This window comes from Wyeomyia smithii, chromosome 2, assembly GCF_029784165.1.
Source record: "Wyeomyia smithii strain HCP4-BCI-WySm-NY-G18 chromosome 2, ASM2978416v1, whole genome shotgun sequence".
NCBI lineage: Eukaryota > Metazoa > Arthropoda > Insecta > Diptera > Culicidae > Wyeomyia > Wyeomyia smithii.
The window spans coordinates 126,295,820-126,315,273 of NC_073695.1; the positions used below are offsets into that span (position 1 = coordinate 126,295,820).

The following is a 19,454-nucleotide window of genomic DNA, read 5'->3' on the forward strand; positions in this document are numbered from 1 at the left end:
TGCACACTCAACAATAACAGAGCCGTCTTTCCCGGTTTTAAAGTTACTAATCTTGTGTGTTTTAGGATTTAATTTTGATTTTAAAAACTCCCGCGTAGCTTCGCTACTTTGGGTGGACTCTTTTGGTTTAATCACGATGACCGGACAAGCCTTACGTTTCTTACTACCGCTCAAAACGTTTGCATAAGTCATCGGTTCATCGCTAAAACTTTGTTTTTCATCTTCATTTAACTTTCGTTTTTTAACCTTTTTAGCTGAATTACGGCTGAGATCAGCCGGTTCAGATATCACACTATTCATCGCAACTAAATCCCTATCACGTTTATTTTCAAAAAATGACAGAGTCATATTATTCATTTTTTCATGCATTAATTTTTCAAAATCGGCAACTCTTTCCTTCAGAGTACCTTTTACATTTAATCTCATTTCTTCCATCCCGATCTTGAACGCGTTGTCTATCTGAGCAGCAATGTTGTTTTGCAAATCTGTAAAAGAGGCAGAAATTTTGTTAATCTCGTCTATTATTACTTTGACATCCAAAACCGATACATTCTGCTCATCACAACACTGAACCGATAGACAATTATCACACTTGAACAGAAGATTGTCATTCGCATTGATCAACTTAATAGCCGCATTACCGATGCCTACACAGCGAGAGTGAAATCTCTGTTTGCAGTTACAACAGTAAACGACATCGTTGATCACAACCGTTTGATTACACTTTGCACATTCCATTTTACCTGCACAGTGGATGCTGTACGGCGACACAACACTACCGGCAGAGACAATTGAAAAAGAAAAAAACAAAGCCGACGGCAGCCAGCCGTGGCGGAAAGCAAATAAAATTGCAAAATTTATTCAAAATAAGCAGCAGATATTACTGCACTTCTACTTATCCTGATGAAGATCTTTCTATAGTACACTTTAGACACTAAATATTCTATGTGCACACACAATTTCACACGTAAAAATTCGAAAATATCACAGCACGTTATTGATTAGTCGCTTGCTGCCTTTCCCTAAAAAGGACGACAGAATGGAGTACCTAGTTAGCCGGGAATGCACTCTTTGGGCTATATAAGAGACTGTTTCTTCTCAAGCAAATCAGTTCACTAGCAGCAGGCAGCAGCAGCGGACATCAACACCGATGGCAGTAGGCGAAGTGGATCAGCAGCGGGCAACAGCGGCGGTGGTAGTGGTTAGCCGCAGTTCCTACCTCTTTCAGTTCGGCTCCCCTTCGATCTGAGTTGGACCCCACCAGCGGTAATCAGATCCAGATATCGTTGGGTGAATACAACCCGAAACTGAAAAAGACTCGCACCGCCAGATGGTTTGAGAAGCCACCGTCACCCAGCGTATATGTATATATAGGGTGTCTGCACATAACGTGTGTGAATATCTATAGCGTGTGTCACTAGCTATATAAGGTGTGTGGCTAGCGTGCGTGGCTTGTTATATAGCGTGTGTGGCTTGTCATATAGCGTGCGTGGCTTGCTATATAGCGTGCGTGGATTGCTATATAGCGTGCGTGGATTGCTATATAGCGTGTTGCTAGCGTGCGAGGCTTACTATATAGCGTACGTGGCTTGCTATATAGCGTGCGTGGCTTGCTATATAGTATACGTGACTTGCTAGATAGTGTGTGGCTAGCGTACGTGGCTTGCTATATAGCGTGTGTCGTTAGCGCGCGTGGCTTGCGATGGTATAGCGGTTATAGAGGGGGGAATGCCCTATTTGCCCTCGTCTATAGCCTCTTCGTAGCCACTGCCTAAATTAAAATATCTTAGTGCAACTTGATTTAAAAGACAGCCTCAAAACAAACAAATTGAAACCGGATAGCTGCACATAGCATCTGCTGTTGTTCATTGCACAATGGCCCAGAAACCAAATTTAGGAGGAAATTTGGGTCTAGAGCTCTATAGGAAAGTTTTAGAGAAAACTTTTTTTTACAAAGTTATTTAAAATTATTAGAGCTATAACATTGTTTTTCTTCAATCTGCAATGATAAAAAAGTTAGATACTGGATTGCATCAAAAATTTTGGTCACCCTAATATTTGATAATTTTTTAATAAGCGCTTTATTATATGTAACAACTTTGTAGAAGAGATTTTTTCTCTAAAACATTGCTATAGAGCTCTAGACCCAAATTACCCCCTAAATTTGGTTGCTGGACCATTGTGCATTGTTGTAACCAGTGCTGGCTATAGAGGTAAACGTCATCTGGAGCAAAGAGACATTAAATTAGTTAACCCCAAATGAGTGTATTCCCAAACCTATTCCAAAAAATACATTGACATAAGACAGGCTGTCGTATTCTACGTTAACACTGCGGTCAACTTTTTGCAATGCTGCTGGTTCTTTGAAATTTTAGAATAGCTGCCACACCGACGGAAATTCAGTCGGCCAAACTTTAACTCTAGGCCTTTAGTTCGCATAGTACGAACCAGGGAAACCAGATGTGCAGATTTGTCTGCAAAACGCAGATTTTTAGAGATCGTGTGCAGATTTTTATTGATTCGCAGATTTTTGCAGATTTTCAATAGTTTCTGCAGATTTTTGTCAGAGTCTTCTTATATTTGCGTAGATTTTCTTTAAATGTGTGCAGATTTTAGCAGAATTTCGCCTGCGCGAGCGAATTTTTTTCGAATCACGGATAGATTTTTGTTAGATTTCAAGCAGATTTTCCGGTTTTTCGAGCAGTTGCCGGCTTTTTTCAAAAACATCTGGCATCTCTGGTACGAACACGCATTATAGCGACCGCCATTATGGTGCGAAAAAAGATGGATAGCTTTAAGCCTGTAGTACACTCTTTGTCTAATGGTCAAATATTTGACCTTCTGACATAATGGTCAAATATATTTGACATCATGGTTGTTGTTTGCTCGTGTTTGCCCTATGTTAAAATTGGAGAGTGACAAATAATTAGCTTTGACCAAATTTTTATCTGTCAAAAAGTGACAAATATTTGACGCTCGGTCAAAGAGTGTACTACAGGCTTTAGAACCCAAAAGTTAGATAGTTGAGAGTTGCAAGAACTAGATAATTTCTCTCGACAAAACTCAACCAAACAAAAACAAATCGTTCAAAATGAGTCCGTTTCACTCAGGAGTCAAAGTAAAAATACTGAACAATCTTCAATTTTTCTGAACATCCGGCATCATTCAGAAAAATCAGGACAAAGGCTAATATATGACAAATAAATCAGGACGCTCCAAACGGATCTCAAAATCAGGACATGTCCTGCTGAATAAGAACGGATGGTATCTCTACTTCAGCCTGATTGGTAATTATTTCAGTGGCGACGAGGGTAGATTTTTTTAGTCGAGTGTGATTTATGCAATAATATACTTTTTCGCGTGCGATCGGCGTCACACTTAATCGTATAATGTGGCCTCGGTAAAACGAAATACCGAAATACTTGAAAATGTTTTCATTTTACCGTAGCTCTGTTATTTTTTACTGATATATCGAAAATCAAACATGTTCACCGGAATATCGTAAAGTGAAGTACCGAGATAAACTGTAAAATAACAAATCTCCGAGTTCAGTAAAATTATCTGCCGAATCTCTGTAACCAGTTTTTGTCAAAAAACTTGCGCTAAAATTCTATTTGCTTCACACGCGTTTCATTTGTTTAATTCGAGTGTTGTTGAAATGGAGGAGATCTTGCGTTTAATCAACCGGGAGGAAGAATCTGTAATATGGAGATTAACTAACATATTGAGTAAGTACATTTTTTGCTAAAAGTTATTTGTTATTCTCAGGAAAATAGACACATACAAACTGGGCATAACATTTCTGTTGGATGTGAAGCAGTGATTGCTTTTCTAAGGTTTTGTAAGTGCTTTAATGTTTTTGCCATAAACTGTATGCCTAATGATAAGCATTTTTATGCATTAAGGCATTGGTATTTAACGTTGATAAATTAAGTACAACTGGTGAGAAATTCGCTCGTTCTATGCAGTAAACATAGCAGCATAAAATGATCAGGTAATCATTCCGTTTGGGATCAGTTTTCTCATTTTTATCATTATTGCAATAAATCAAATTTTCAGGAAATAATTACAATAAATTAATTATTCTGGAAAGAAACTTCATTTATTCCGATTTTCAGTGATTTTCACCAGATTCGGATTACCGAAGTTCTTAAAAAAAATTACAGCACAATTTCTGATAAAAATTCTGAGCGCTCAGTAACTTCAACCGAGTTTCGGTTTTACTTCCCGGTAAAATATTACCGAGTTACTCGTTAGAAGTTGACAGTTGTCATAATTTTAATTCTACAGAAGCTCGGTAATCTGATATTTCACCGAGATTTTTACCGAGTTCTCAGCTGTTGAAATCTCGGTAAAGCGGTTTACCGTACTCGGTGAAAAAATCTAAGTGTGTACCTTTGATGATTGGGAAAATCCAATGATTTCGCCGTGCTCGGCGTAAGTAACCCGTTTTATTTCTTGAAAGCAAATGCTACGCATACCGCCATTTTCTTTACATGCTCGATTGACCATTGTTCTAATAGTGAATTTCTTTATTCCACCAGCTCACCTCGTTTTGACCTGGAAGCCTCGTTTGACCTGGAAGCGAAGCGCACTGTAAAATTTGTCAGCTTCAACCCACCACCGCACGTGCTATGTTCGTAAACAATTATCCGGCATTTCTTTCTTACTTGCGTCTTAAATGGCGATGACGTTTCATTATTTCTCGGCAGGAATAAAGAAATTTTCTATAACATTAGTGATGGGAAAGTTATCAATATCGAGGGGTAAGACAGTGAGTAAATTTGAGGTTTCCGAGTTTTTCTGAGGAAACCTGAAAAATAAAGAGCAAATCTGAGTAACTCTCGTGTCTCTGAATATCCATCCTTAAACATTTTTCCCACCGCATATATACACATGAATGTTGCGCGGTCCCACCGTTCATATATATTTCTTGCTTTCAAGGTAATCAAAGATGTGAATCATCTGAGAATTTCGGAGTAATATTGAGTAAATTAGAGTAACTCCAAAGTAAAAGAGTAACTCAGATAAAAGTGAGAAAATTTGAGTTTTTCTGAGAAAACGTGAAAAATAAAGAGCAAATCTGAGTAACTCTCGTGTCTCTGAAAATCCATCCTTAAACCTTTTCCCCACCGCGAATATAAATATGAATGTTACTCGGTCTCACCGCTTATATATTTTTCTTGTTATCAAGGTAATCGAAGATGTGAATCATCTGGAAATTTCGGAGTAATATTGAGTAAATTAGAGTTACTTCCAAGCATAAAAGTAACTCAGATAAAAGCTGTCTCGCTCCTCGATCAATATTTATCGTTAATATCGATAATCGCTTCATATCGATAATATCGTTAAATTTTAGCGCCAACGATAATTGTCGATAAGTCGCAGGCGGCAGTTCAGGTGGCACAAAGCATGCGAATTAAAATAAATTAAAAATAATATATTTTCTGGATTCCTTGGTTTATTTTCTTCAAAATTCACCTATCACTATTTTCCGGGTGTCTTACGTCTATAAATTGTAAAAACAATTAACTACGAAGTTTACAACTTTTTTCGTAAAAATATTATATCTCGAGATTGGCTCTTATTACCTCGGGATGATAGTTGTTTCTTATGTGAAATTTTCCAAGGAACACGATGAAATTATCAAATTTAGAATAAAAATGGCTGCATTTGCCGAAAAATGTTAATTTAGTTTTCTTTTTTTTTTTTTTGTTGTGTATCGTCAACCAGTACGGACGTGTTTTAATTAGCTCTCGGCCACGCGCGAATTTAAATTCTTGTTTTTTGTTTACATTCTTTTTTCGCTTGTAGGTGCTTTTGTGCCAGTAAGTCAACTCAAGCTCCGCGCGAGTAAGTTTGTGCGTTATTTACACTTTTTTGTAAACATGACATCGTTAGTTAGTGGAAACTGTGTGGTGTGCGGTTTTGGGTCTTCGGACAACCGGAACTTATGGAAGTGTGAGGGGTGTTCCCTACGATTCCATGCCGCGTGCGCAGGTGTTCAACGAAACAAGGAAGACCAGATTAGGTCCTACATGATGCCAGCCTGCAATGATTGCCAGGAGCGAATCGCGATGGAATTAAATTTTCGTCACCTGTTACACCAGCAGGCTCTTCTTGCTGACTTAGTGAAAAAGCATAGCGAAGCAATACACAAATCGACGTCAACATTGCAGAAAATTGGAATCGTTCAAGAGGCACTCGAACGACAAGAAACTCTATTCGATGAACTAAAACAGGAGCTTTCGTCTGTTAAAAAAGTGAACTCTCCTACAAAAGTAGTGAGACAAATCAATAACCACGTGACGACACTTTTCGACGATGCTATAACTTCCGCTAAAGTTAACATGACTGAGTCGCTTGGGATACTTAGCAACTCGATTACAAATAAGCTGACCAGTCATATTGATGAAATAACTAATAGAGTCGACGAACAGCTTGAAGCTGTTAATGAAAATTTGATCGATGTGGCCACTTCTAAGACTCAATGTAGTGTTCCTGAAATCTTGGAAGAATTTCGAATAATTGGCAGCAGAATTTCTGAGTACACGCCAAGAATGATGCCCATCGAAAACAGCATTGGCTATCCAAGTGTGGCAGAGGAAATAACTATGGCCGGCCAGCCTTCAAATGATCTTCCAAACAGTGGATGGCGTTTCCTTGGCTCGAGAAAAGTTTGGAAACAGGACTGGACAGCGTACGATACAAAACTACATCGTATTATGCAGCAGCAAAAACAAGCTGACAAAGCAAGAAAACGGAGGGCCAGAAGACGAAATCATTATAGGCGTAATAATTACAACAGAAACAACAACCCTAGGCATAACCATATCATTCACAACAACAACAACGATAATAACAACAACTTTGTCAATAACAATAAAAATAACTACAACAGCAATTACTACAATAATAATAACAATTCCAACAACAACCGCAACAATAAGAACTACTTCAACAATAACAACAACAATCAGAACCAGAATCGCAACCTCAACTTTAACAGAGATCTCGATGATAACCATCAAAGTACCAATCGAAACAATTACAACTTCAACACCAATAGTAACCGTAGATATACCAACCACAACCGTCACGTCAACAACAGTTTTTGGAATAATAACAATAGCCCTAACTATAACATGGCCAACAGGCAACAGAATAACGTCACCAACTCCAACAATAATCAACAACACACCAACTCTAATCGTTTCCATGCAAATCAACTGTTACCACCTGACAGAGTGCTTCTTGCAGCAGCGAATAACCGATTCTCCAGACCTCAATCAAACTTCATTCCTACGATTCAATTTCAAAGAGGCGAAACTCTTAACCCATACCCGGCGAACGACGAGTTTCCACTTTCTCAACCCCAGATGATCAGCGATCCTGCACACCTTCCTACTTCACAATGCATTGCGTGCTCATCTAGGCACTCGTGTCTTCAACGCAATTGACTCACTCATCAGAGGACCGTTGCTGGTGATAATTTTCTTCAACCTAGAGATGTAGGAAATGACACGACCTGCTCTGCTCTGGTAAACACTTCTGTTAATAATGACTCTCATTCTTTAGCTTCTACACTCGAACACCCCACCACTACCGAGATCTCTGTATATTGCCAAAATTTTAACCGCATGCGAGGCGCTCATAAAATTAACGAAATTCAAAAAAATGTACTATCCTGTTCATTTTCTGTTATTTTAGCAACCGAAACCAGCTGGGATGAGGGTGTTCGCTGCGAAGAAGTCTTCGGTTGCCGATATAATGTCTATAGAAATGACCGTAACTATCAATTATCTGAAATGAAATCCGGTGGTGGTGTGTTGATTGCGGTGTCAGTAGACTTTAATTCAGCGCTTATCGACACCATTCAGTTTAAAGAGTTCGAACATGTTTGGGTGAAAGCATGCAGGAGAGACACACGTATTTGTCTCTGTCTATTTCCCTCCAAATAATGCGCGGAATGAAATCTTTGAAAAGTTTCTTCATGTTGTTGGAAATATTGCATCTAAGCTGTTACCTGAAGTAAAACTCCACATATACGGTGATTTCAACCAACGCAACATTGATTTTATTCCGGACAACGATAACCATAGCATTTTACTTCCTATCATTGGCGAAAATGAAACGCTGCAACTTCTTTTTGATAAAACCTCTAGTCTTGGTCTTAATCAAATAAATCATGTGAAAAATGGACAAAATTGTTATCTAGATCTGTTAATGTCCAACATTAGTGAAGACTTTTGTGTGACGAATTCATTACAACCATTATGGAAGAACGAAGTTTATCATACAGCAATAGAGTTTTCTTTATTTGTGCATGTGAATAAAAGACCTGACGAATATGAATTCGAAGATGTTTTTGACTTTCAGTCAGCAAACTATGATGAATTAAAACATAAACTAAATAGTATCAACTGGCAAGATGTATTGTTTGAAGACGGAAACGTCGATTCGGCTATAGAAAATTTTTATAACATATTATCTGATTTATTTATTAGCGAAATATTATTGAAAAGAATAAGACGTCATGGCAATTCCAAATACCCAGTCTGGTACAATAAACAAATTAAAAACTTAAAAAACAAAAAACAAAAAGCACATAAAAAATACAAAACTCATAAAAATCGTGATGCTTTAACAACTTATCTTAACATTTGCGGCGAATTAAACGATGCCATTAGTAACGCGTTTGAAGAGTTCACATTAAAGACTGAGCTTGAAATCAAATCCTGTCCAAAAATTTTTTTCAAATATGTTAAATCAAAGTTAAAATCTGAAAATTTTCCTTCAAAAATGCAACTGCATGACAAAGTTGAAGAGAACCCGGCATACATCTCTGATCTATTTGCTGATTTTTTTCAAAACTATACAACTTTCTCAGAATCTGATCGTGACTATACATTCTTCACCAACTTTCCTGAGTTTCCCAACTATTTCAATATTGAACATGTCAGCGCACGCGAAATTGAAGATACTTTAAAAGCTCTGGATGCGTCTAAAGGTCCGGGACCAGACGGAATTCCGCCAGCATTCATGAAACATTCAGCTAAAGAGCTAACTTCTCCACTGTTCTTGATTTTCAATATGTCGCTGGAATCCGGTTGCTTCCCGAAATTCTGGAAAAACTCATATCTAGTGCCTGTGTTCAAATCTGGTAAAAAAAACCGACATTAGCAACTATCGAGGCATAGCCATTCTTTCCTGTATACCTAAGCTTTTTGAAGCAATAATAAACAAAAAGTTATTCCACCAAATAAAAAATAGAATTACCCCAACGCAACACGGTTTTTTCAAAGGGCGCTCAACAACAACTAACTTACTCGAGTTCATTAACGTCTCTTTGAAGGCAATGGATAAAGGTATTTATGTTGAAACCTTGTATACTGACTTCAGTAAAGCTTTCGATCGCATTGATATACCCCTGCTTCTCTTCAAGTTACGAAAAATTGGAATTCATCCACTATTACTCAAATGGATTGAATCGTATTTGACAGATCGTCAACAAACAGTCAAATTTAAAGGTAGAATATCGAAACCTATTCAGGTAACCTCAGGAGTTCCTCAAGGCTCTCACTTGGGCCCTCTACTATTTATATTATTTGTAAACGGCATTTCCTTTATTCTAAAACATGTGAAAATTCTTATTTATGCCGACGATATAAAACTTTTCATTGAAATTAAAAACGCTGATGATGTAAATATTTTTCGTAACGAGATAAAATATTTTTACATTTGGTGTAAAAAAAGCCTTCTTCAGTTAAACGTAAAAAAATGTAGTTCGATGGCTTTTGGCAGAAAAAGAAACATGCCAAGCAATATTATTTCCTTGGGAGATCAGGTAGTAGAGAAAAGTGAACGAGTTAGGGACCTAGGAGTCATACTCGACTCAAAATTAACATTCACTGATCACTACAATACAATTATTAATAAGGCTAGTAACATGCTCAGTTTTATAAAACGTTTCTGCTATAATTTCCAAGATCCATACACAATAAAAACACTTTATAATTCCTATGTCAGGTCACTTTTAGAATACTGTAGCATTGTATGGTCTCCGTTTTCTGCAACACATGTAAACAGAATAGAATCAGTGCAAAAACAATTCCTGTTATATGCACTTCGTAATCTACGATGGACGTCATTTCCCCTACCATCATATGACGAACGCTGCAGACTAATTGACATCCAATCATTAAAAGCCCGTCGTGAATTCGCAATGATGTCATTGGTAACGATATCGTATCTCAACGTGTCGATTCAGCCGAAATATTATCAAAACTCAATCTTTATGTACCTTCTAAAAACTTACGACCTCGGACTTTGTTTTCTTTAAATCATCAACGAAACAATTATGCTAAATACGGACCAATTAATCAAATGATGTTAGTGTATAACCAACACTGTGAAGCAATTGACTTTTCTATGTCGAGAACTAAATTAAAACAATATTTCAATTCAACGCGCAATTTAAATCGATAGAAAACATTCATTGTAATAATCCGTCAAGTGAAGAAATTATTATTCAATTATGTATAAACTCTTTTTTTTTTGCTCCCACTAGTATGAATAGCATATAGCATGTAAGTTAGTTTTAAACATATGTAGTCTACTCTTGTTTGACGAAATAAATAAATAAATAAATAAATAAATAAATAAAAATAAATAAATAAATACAAAAATAATTTATCTGGCAACACTTCTGGTCAAAACTTATATTTTCTGGATTTCTTGGTTTATTTTCTTCAAAAATCATCTATCAGTATTTTTCGGACAACTTACGTCTATGAATTGTAAGAAAAAGAAAAAAGAGATTTTCGACAAAATTGTGTGACTTTGTAATAAAGAGGGGGGTCCTAGAGAGCGGAGGGTATTCCAATCGATACCAAAATTGGGATTTTTCCAAAGAGACAGTAGATGAACAATTCTCCCAACTTTGAACAAAATCTGTGATGTTCGCGTCCATGTACACCATGTCCATGTACCGTCCATGTACCGCGTGGCATGTACACTTCGTATGGAATGACTAAGCTGACCAACCGTACGGATTTTTTCCGGACGGTCCGGATTTTCAGAGGTGGTGTCCGGATTAAATTTCTGTCCGGATTTTGTCCGGATTTTTTGAACTGTTCGGATTTTTCCCAGATTTTTAACATTAAACACCTCAGTTTTTTATGGGGATTTGACAGCAGATATTCGATCTTTCGTTAAAATGCTGCAGTTTCCATGGGTTCCTTTCAAGTTTAATGTTGACATTCGTTCAGTTTACAAACACCAAACAAGAGATGCAAGAATTGTCAAAAATATTTGCCTTATTTTGCGCCCGAAAAGCAAGAGTCAGCAGGTTTAGTTCTGAGTCACCACTTGCATTTTCAGACCGAAGAAAATGTTCATCTAACGACCACCTGAAGAAAGAATTCCCTTTCCTGAAAAAAGGAAGCACAGATTGTGATATTGAGTGTACAATTTGTGGTGCGCGAATCAACATAGCCTCGGATGGAAAGTCAGCTATCAAAATACACATTCTTACCAGCAAGCATCAAAGACCCAACCGAATTTAATGAAGAAAATTGCATCGCAAGGAAAGGATACATTCCGGCAAGATGAAAAACCGATTACATTTTAGAAACAGGTCAAACTTTAACTAAAAGATATAACGTTTGACAAAAGTTTGGGTTTTATCAACTTACTATCCAATAAGGTTGAGTATTGACGAAATGGTCCGGATTTTTATCATTCAGGAGTTGGTCAGCTTAGGAATGACCCATATGGGAAATTTAGTTTTAGGAGCTGTGGTACTCTAAGTTTAGTATTTAATATAATATTTTATAGATTTTAACTAGAATAATCAAATTCTCATTGCGTAGAGAAATGAATTGCACGACGTCACTGCATGAATAATTATTTTGTTTTGATTTCTCCTATTCCCTTATGTCTTGACTAGAGACTGTGTTATAAAGAGATACGCAAAGAGAAAAGCAGTAAATATGGCAACCCAATATTGCAACACCAATTCTGTACGAAAAGTAACACGCATGAGTAAGCTGACCAACTCCTGAATGATAAAAATCCGGACCATTTCGTCAATACTCAACCTTATTGGATAGTAAGTTGATAAAACCCAAACTTTTGTCAAACGTTATATCTTTTAGTTAAAGTTTGATGAAAACAGAATAAAAATTAGAGATTAAAACCTGTTTCTAAAATATAATCGGTTTTTCATCTTGCCGGAATGTATTCTTTTCTTGCGATGCAATTTTCTTCAATAAATTCGGTTGGGTCTTTGATGCTTGCTGGTAAGAATGTGTATTTTGATAGCTGACTTTCCATCCGAGGCTATGTTGATTCGCGCACCACAAATTGTACACTCAATATCACAATCTGTGCTTCCTTTTTTCAGGAAAGGGAATTCTTTCTTCAGGTGGTCGTTAGATGAACATTTTCTTCGGTCTGAAAATGCAAGTGGTGACTCAGAACCAAACCTGCTGACTCTTGCTTTTCGGGCGCAAAATAAGGCAAATATTTTTGACAATTCTTGCATATCTTGTTTGGTGTTTGTAAACTGAACGAATGTCAACATTAAACTTGAAAGGAACCCATGGAAACTGCAGCATTTTAACGAAAGATCGAATATCTGCTGTCAAATCCCCATAAAAAACTGAGGTGTTTAATGTTAAAAATCTTGGACAAATCCGAACAGTTCAAAAAATCCGGACAAAATCCGGACAGAAATTTAATCCGGACACCACCTCTGAAAATCCGGACCGTCCGGAAAAAATCCGTACGGTTGGTCAGCTTACTCATGAGTTTGTTAATTTTGCACACTTGGAGCCTCGATTTGACGGTTCACTTGGAGTTTTCGACCTCACTCTGCGTATCTGTTTATAACACCGTCTGTAGTCTTGACGTTTCGACGGGTTATGACAGTTGGTCTTCACGTCACTTTGTCAGCGGCACTGCAATATGAAGCGTTGCGTTGCGTTGCGTCGTGACATGTACCATTTTTGAGTTTTTGAAGAAAGAAACCGCGTAAAAAACCTGACTGTACAATAAAAACATTCGGAGCTGCCGAATACCGCTAGTTACCGGACCATACACACCTTTTATTTGGCGGTTGTAGACGTAAAGCGACACAAACAGCGATGCCAACCTTTTTTTTTATAAAAAGCTGAAAGAATTAAAAATAAAATACTGTAAAAAACTGGATTTATAAATTTAAAGTTTTGCATGAATTTATTTGATTTTCGGTTCAAAAATGCTGCAGCGTATTATTGCATGTAACCAGAAAGGCTGAAAGAAAATTTTTTACTGATGGAGATTATAGTCACTGGCGTACTTGAAATTGAGTAGATTTCGATTAGAATCTTACAACCGCGGAACATGAATGCACAAAATATTGAACAGACCATAGATGTAATGGGAATGAGTTCAAAAAATGTGGTGATGAACAGAAAATTGGATAAAACTAAAACAATTTTCAAAAAACTGGAAATTCTCAACCTTCAGCTGTTTTGATGGCGATCTCCAAAAAAACTGGAGATACCCAGGAAAAACTGGGGGGTTGGTAACGCTGGATACAATGATGAGTAGAATGATGCTTGTCAAAGAGGAACGTTATCCAAGTGAAAAGAATGTACACGCCCCTTTAATTTTACTCTGAATTCAGCAACTTTGAGTTTTACATTGTCTATCAAAACGTCAAAAATTGAGTAAGTTTCGTTTACCGAACTGAGTAACAGTTACTCAGATTGTCATAATTTGTGCTTTACTCTTTTTTTGAGTGGTATTGAAAACATTTAAAAACGTTTCGCTAAAAATAAGTTGTTGTTTGGAAAAACGTGTTGTATTGTTTGAAAAAAGTGTTTTTTATTTGTGTATTAGAGTTCCTCCAGATATGAGAATGGTTATGGATTTTTTGGCATGTGTACTATTTAAAACCTTAAGTCACAGTTCCCGGGTAACAGTGAACCGTATTGCTGCGGTTTTTAATGAAGCTGCTAAGGCAGAAGATACACTAATGATTTAATAAGGTTTGTTTTTTTATTACATATATGTATATGTAAAATACAAAGATTTGAAAAAAAACTTGTGATTTTGTTATAATTGTATGCAACAATCCTCTGGCAGTTTCATTCATCAAAGGGATCAAAAGTCAAAACGAGCAAACTCAGTAGATTTTACTCAGTTACATTTCTAAGCGGTTTTTTAAGAAGAGGGTAATTCCTACTCAATTTCTGACACATGGGGACTCTACCCATAAATGAGTAATATCATAAAAACTCTGTTCAGAGTAGCAATACTCAGAGGGAGAGAAATGCGAAGAGTGTGTTGTGAGCCAAACGAACATGTCAAAATTCGAGCCAAACGAACAAGAAAGGTAACACATTGAAAGGTATTGCAACAAGGTTCTATAAAGAATATATTTATATTTACACGTTTTTGATGTTCTATTGCTAGAACATGAATTGAGAATGCTCCAAAGTTGCTTCATCACAGTGATTTTTAACTGGTGGTTCACAAACCCTTTGTATGGTCTACAGAATAATGATTAAAGTATATAAAATTAAACATAAACATAAAATTTAACACCTTCACGGTTTTTGTGATGCACTTTATTATTCCCCAGGACTTCCACCGTCACCATCAGCTATACGAGCCGAATTAAAAAGTTAGTCAACATTGCGCTTTGAGAAGAGATCTGGCACCTCTGATATGAGAAACCTAGTTGCCAAATCAGCGGTTTTTTTTCAACGCTTATCTCTCCCTCTGAGGATCTCTAGTTCAGAGTAGGTTCACTTTTAACCAACCCTATGGCATCGCGGCATGTTTCAAGGGCTAACATTTCAACGTATGTGTAAATGAGATAACATATCACCGCCACTTTTCATACACCTTTATCTGACTGCTGACAGCGGGCACAAAGAGTTTGAACCCAGGACATGAGTCAATTGTCATTTTTTGTTACTCGATATGGGGATGTCAATGGCTAGCTTTTAACGAAAGTGAGTGATATCTCACTCAGTTTAGAGTTAAATTTGACGAGCGTGTAGGCGCCAACTTTGGGGGACAAGGCAATTTTCGCCCCTTCAATATTTTTTTCCCGAGGGGCAACGTATCATTTTGCTCTCCAATAATTCTAGAAAGTTGGCGTCTCTTTTTACGTTTTTTTTTACGTTATTTTGTTTTCGTTTCCCTTATTTGTTATTTTGAGGCTTGAGAACCTCCACGCCATTTTGCAAAATTGTGGTCTATGATAGTTACTATCAAAACTGCCATTCCAATCACTAAACGTCAAGACGTATCGCACGCAATTTTTTTCTAGAATTAGATAAATCGGATTTTTTCGAAACTCTCGCCTTCCTCAATAATTCTTCAAAGTCGGCGCCCATGTGTGTAGCTCTTTACTGTAGGACTACTTTCAGGAAATCAACGGGCGTTGAAAAAAGTGACAGTCAGTGTTGAGACGGTTTGCCTTTCTATTTCTTAGTGATTAGTGTTCAGAATTTGAATCAAAGCCGTTTTCTGAATTCTCATTATTCTCATATACAAAACATGTTTAAATCTATATAAATAACACTTAACCACATACTTAGACATACGTAACACTCAGGAAGAAATCTTCCAAAAAAAATGGTACAAAATGAAATACTCGCAATAAAGGTAACAAACCAACATTTACAAACGCTATCAGAGGTGAAGTTTTGGATCTGACGCTATGCAGTCCAACAATTTCTGAAAAAATTGCTAACTGGCATGTATCGGATGAAACCTCACTATCTGATCACAAGCACATTTTGTTTGAATGGAAACCATCATCTGTTACTTACAGAGATCCTAAAAAACAGACTGGGATCAATATGCACAATATTTGCGAAAAGCTTCACCTTTAAATTGTAGCAGAATTGAAACAGTTTCAGAATTGGGATCTATGACAATTCAGCTAAATGAAAAGGTGATAAATGCATACAATAATAGTTGTCCCGCCAAACAATTGTCATCAAGTAGGGACGTGCCATGGTGGAACAAGAAGCTTGAAAGTCTTCGAAAAAATAGTCGGAAACTTTTTAATAAAGCAAAACGTACTTCAGACTGGGCTCAATATAGAAGAGCCTTAACTGAATATAGCAATGAAATCCGGAAATGTAAAAGGAGGTCTTGGGTTAAAATGTGTGAATCTATAGAAAAAACTCCAGTTGTTTCCAGATTACAAAAGACTCTTGCCAAAGATCATACAGTTGAGCTTGGCAATCTAAAGCGTCACGACGGAATCTTTACTAGTGGTCCTCGTGATACCTTAAATCTAATGATGGAAACGCATTTTCCCGGTTCTATTGAAAAGACGGATTCAGCCATCTCTGATTTAGTTGAAATTTGTTCTACGCAGACTAGCTCTTGGTCTGCTGGAACGGAAAACACTGTATCAGATGCGGCGGATGAAATTTTTACGAGAACCAGGGTGGAAAGTGCTATGAGATCCTTTGAGCCTTTCAAGTCTGCAAGTGTAGATGGAATATTTCCAGCATTGCTTCAAAAAGGTGAAGCAACACTAATTCCTTCTCTCATTGAGATTTCGAGGCCAGTTTAGGGTTGAATCATATTCCATCAAAATGGAGGGTAGTAAGAGTAATCTTTATACCTTAAACTGGGAAGCGTGATAAGACGCATCCTAAATCATTCAGACCCATTAGTCTTTCTTCGGTTTTGTTGAAAACAATGGAAAAAGTGCTGAATGATTTCATTCATACATCTTACATGCAAACAAAACCGCTTTCAAAGTTCCAGTTTGCCTATCAAACTGGAAAATCCACTATAACAGCGCTTCATACGCTGGTCATGAAAATTGAAAAGTCACTTTCAGCTAAGGAAATTGCTCTGTGCTCTTTCGTGGATATTGAAGGTGCTTTTGATAATGCGTCCTATTCTTCAATGTCTAGTGCAATTAAGAACAAAGGATTTCACACGAGCATTGTTAACTGGATTCATACCATGCTTGTAAAAAAAATCACTTCTGAGTTGAGAGGTTCGTCTATTACGGTAAGGGCAACGAGAGGATGTCCGCAAGGAGGTGTTCTTTCGCCTTTTATGTGGTCTTTGGTGGTGGACGGTCTTCTCAAAAGCTTAGAAGCAAAAGGTTTCGAAGTTGTGGGCTTTGCAGATGACATAGTCATCTTGGTAAGAGGGAAGTTCGACAACATAGTTTCGGAAAGAATGCAGGAGGCTCTGGAGTATACCCAGTCTTGGTGTATAAAGGAGGGTCTCAGCATTAATCCGACAAAAGCTGTAATCGTACCTTTCACTAGAAAGAGGAAATTCAATCTGAAAACTCTCAAGCTTGGAGAAGTAGAAATTTTATTCAGTGAACAGGTTAAATACTTAGGAGTTATCCTTGATGCCAAGCTAAACTGGAATGCACATCTTGACTATGCAATCAACAAGGCGGTCAGCGCATTATGGTTGTGCTCCAAAACCGTTGGAAGAAAGTGGGGCTTGAGACCGAAAATGGTGATGTGGATATTCACATCTATTATACGTCCAAAACTGACCTACGCTGCGTTAGTGTGGTGGCCAAAACCAAAAAGTCCACCGCTAGAACAAAGCTAGATAAAGTTCAACGACTTGCGTGCATTGCTTTAACAGGAGCAATGAAAAGCACCCCGTCAAAAGCTTTTGATGCAATTCTTCATCTGCTGCCGTTGTACGAATACGTGCAACTAGAAGCAGAAAAGAGTGCCTTGAGGCTAAAAAGAACAAAAACTATCTTGTCAGGTGATCTTGTGGGTCACCTGACTATACTGGACTTTTTCAAAAGAGGGCCAGTGATGAGTATGAATGGAGACTGGATGGCACCTCAGGATAACCATGATATTCCCTACGAGGTATGCGAAACGTCGCGTACAGACTGGGAAGTCGGAGTTCCTGATGTCCATCCCGGTTCAACGATATTTTTTACAGATGGCTCAAAAATAGGTACCAAAACTGGTGCAGGAATCTTCGGCCCTGGAATTAATATTTCAGTGGCAATGGGATACTGGCCAACAGTGTTTCAAGCAGAGATTTTTGCAATCCTTGAATGTGCGAATGTGTGTCTGACTAGGATATACAAACATGCAAATATTTGTATTTTCTCTGACAGTCAAGCAGCACTGAAAGCACTTGATGCTTATAAATGTACATCCAAGATTGTCTGGGAATGTATTCTCACATTGCGACAGCTATGTCAAACAAACTCAGTAAATTTGTATTGGGTTCCAGGACATTGTGGCATTGGTGGGAATGAAAAGGCAGACGACCTTGCAAGACAAGGATCTAACTCACAGTTTATCGGCCCAGAACCTTTCTGCGGTATATCAAACTGTGCAGTGAAAATGGAGCTTAAACGCTGGGAGGAACAAAAGGTGATAACCGATTGGTTTGATGTCAAAAAGTGTTCCCAATCTAAAAGATTTATCACACCAAACGAGAATCATTCGAAAAAGCTCCTAGAGCTCAACAAAAGAGCTCTTTGTACGTACGTCGGCCTAGTAACGGGGCACTGTCCGAGTAGATATCATTTAAAGAACATTGGGCGGGTTCAGGATGATATCTGTCGCTTTTGTAATATGGAAAGCGAGACGTCGGAACATCTGCTGTGCAGTTGTGGTGCATTATTTAAACGCAGATCAAGGTTTCTTGGCAGTGGCTGTTTACAGCCCAAAGAGATTTGGTCTTTGAATCCTGGGAAGGTGATTGGCTTCATAAACCATATTTCACCTGACTGGGAGCGTGTCGGTGCAGGTACCTGATCACTCAACAATGGTCATTGTATTTTGCAAGGGGACACGTATAGCAATTGACTGGGATATATATTACAAAAGTTCACATCAATGGACAACGTAATTCTAATTCCCTAACAAACAAAAAAAAAAACAAAACTACTCGAAGGTACCAACCTCTGTAAAAAAACCTCTGTTTGAGTAGTTTATGGAGGTTGTGTACCTGCGCAGCCCTACATTTGTCTCGTTCCCACTCGAAAAATGCAGCATTGATTTTGTAAACAACTTTTTGACAGTTTCTCAAGGGATTTTGTTGAGGGCTCGAGTAGAGCCGCGATGAAGAAAATTCATTCCGTTCATTTTCTTCGAGCAGTTCAAACTGGTGTTGGTACCGGGTGATGTGGGGCAAAGAGTACCAAAAAAAATCGTCAGTGTTACGTATGTCTAAGTATGTGATTTAACTGCAACAAAAATAAAATAATCTACATGATAAACATCGATGAGAAAACTCATTGGTCGTTGATTTTTTAGTGCAAACAGTTACATCATAGCTTAGGGGCCATTCAATAATTACGTAAGCAAATAGGGGGAGGGGGAGAGTGTGCAATTTTCTTACGTTATCTTACAAGGGAGGGAGGGGGTAAATTGATTAGTTTACGTGAAAAACATTGTTAATGCTGCTGTTCAAATAACCAA

General features: G+C 37.6%; 1 protein-coding gene across 4 annotated transcripts in view; it reads left to right on the top strand.

Moving 5' to 3' along the window:
- LOC129724662 (putative uncharacterized protein DDB_G0286901) overlaps positions 1-10,546 on the top strand; it is a 34,184-nt gene extending 23,638 nt beyond the window's left edge. For 2 of the 4 annotated variants that reach the window (XM_055679743.1, XM_055679741.1), the window contains 2 exons: positions 4,545-4,636; positions 5,815-10,546. In XM_055679743.1, coding sequence (XP_055535718.1) covers positions 5,889-7,460 — 1,572 coding nt within the window. In that variant the 5' untranslated portion in view covers positions 4,545-4,636; positions 5,815-5,888 and the 3' untranslated portion in view covers positions 7,461-10,546. The remainder of the gene's footprint in view (positions 1-4,544; positions 4,637-5,814) is intronic. The other 2 variants (XM_055679740.1, XM_055679742.1) reach the window with 1 other exon arrangement.
- Positions 10,547-19,454: the final 8,908 nt, after the last annotated feature.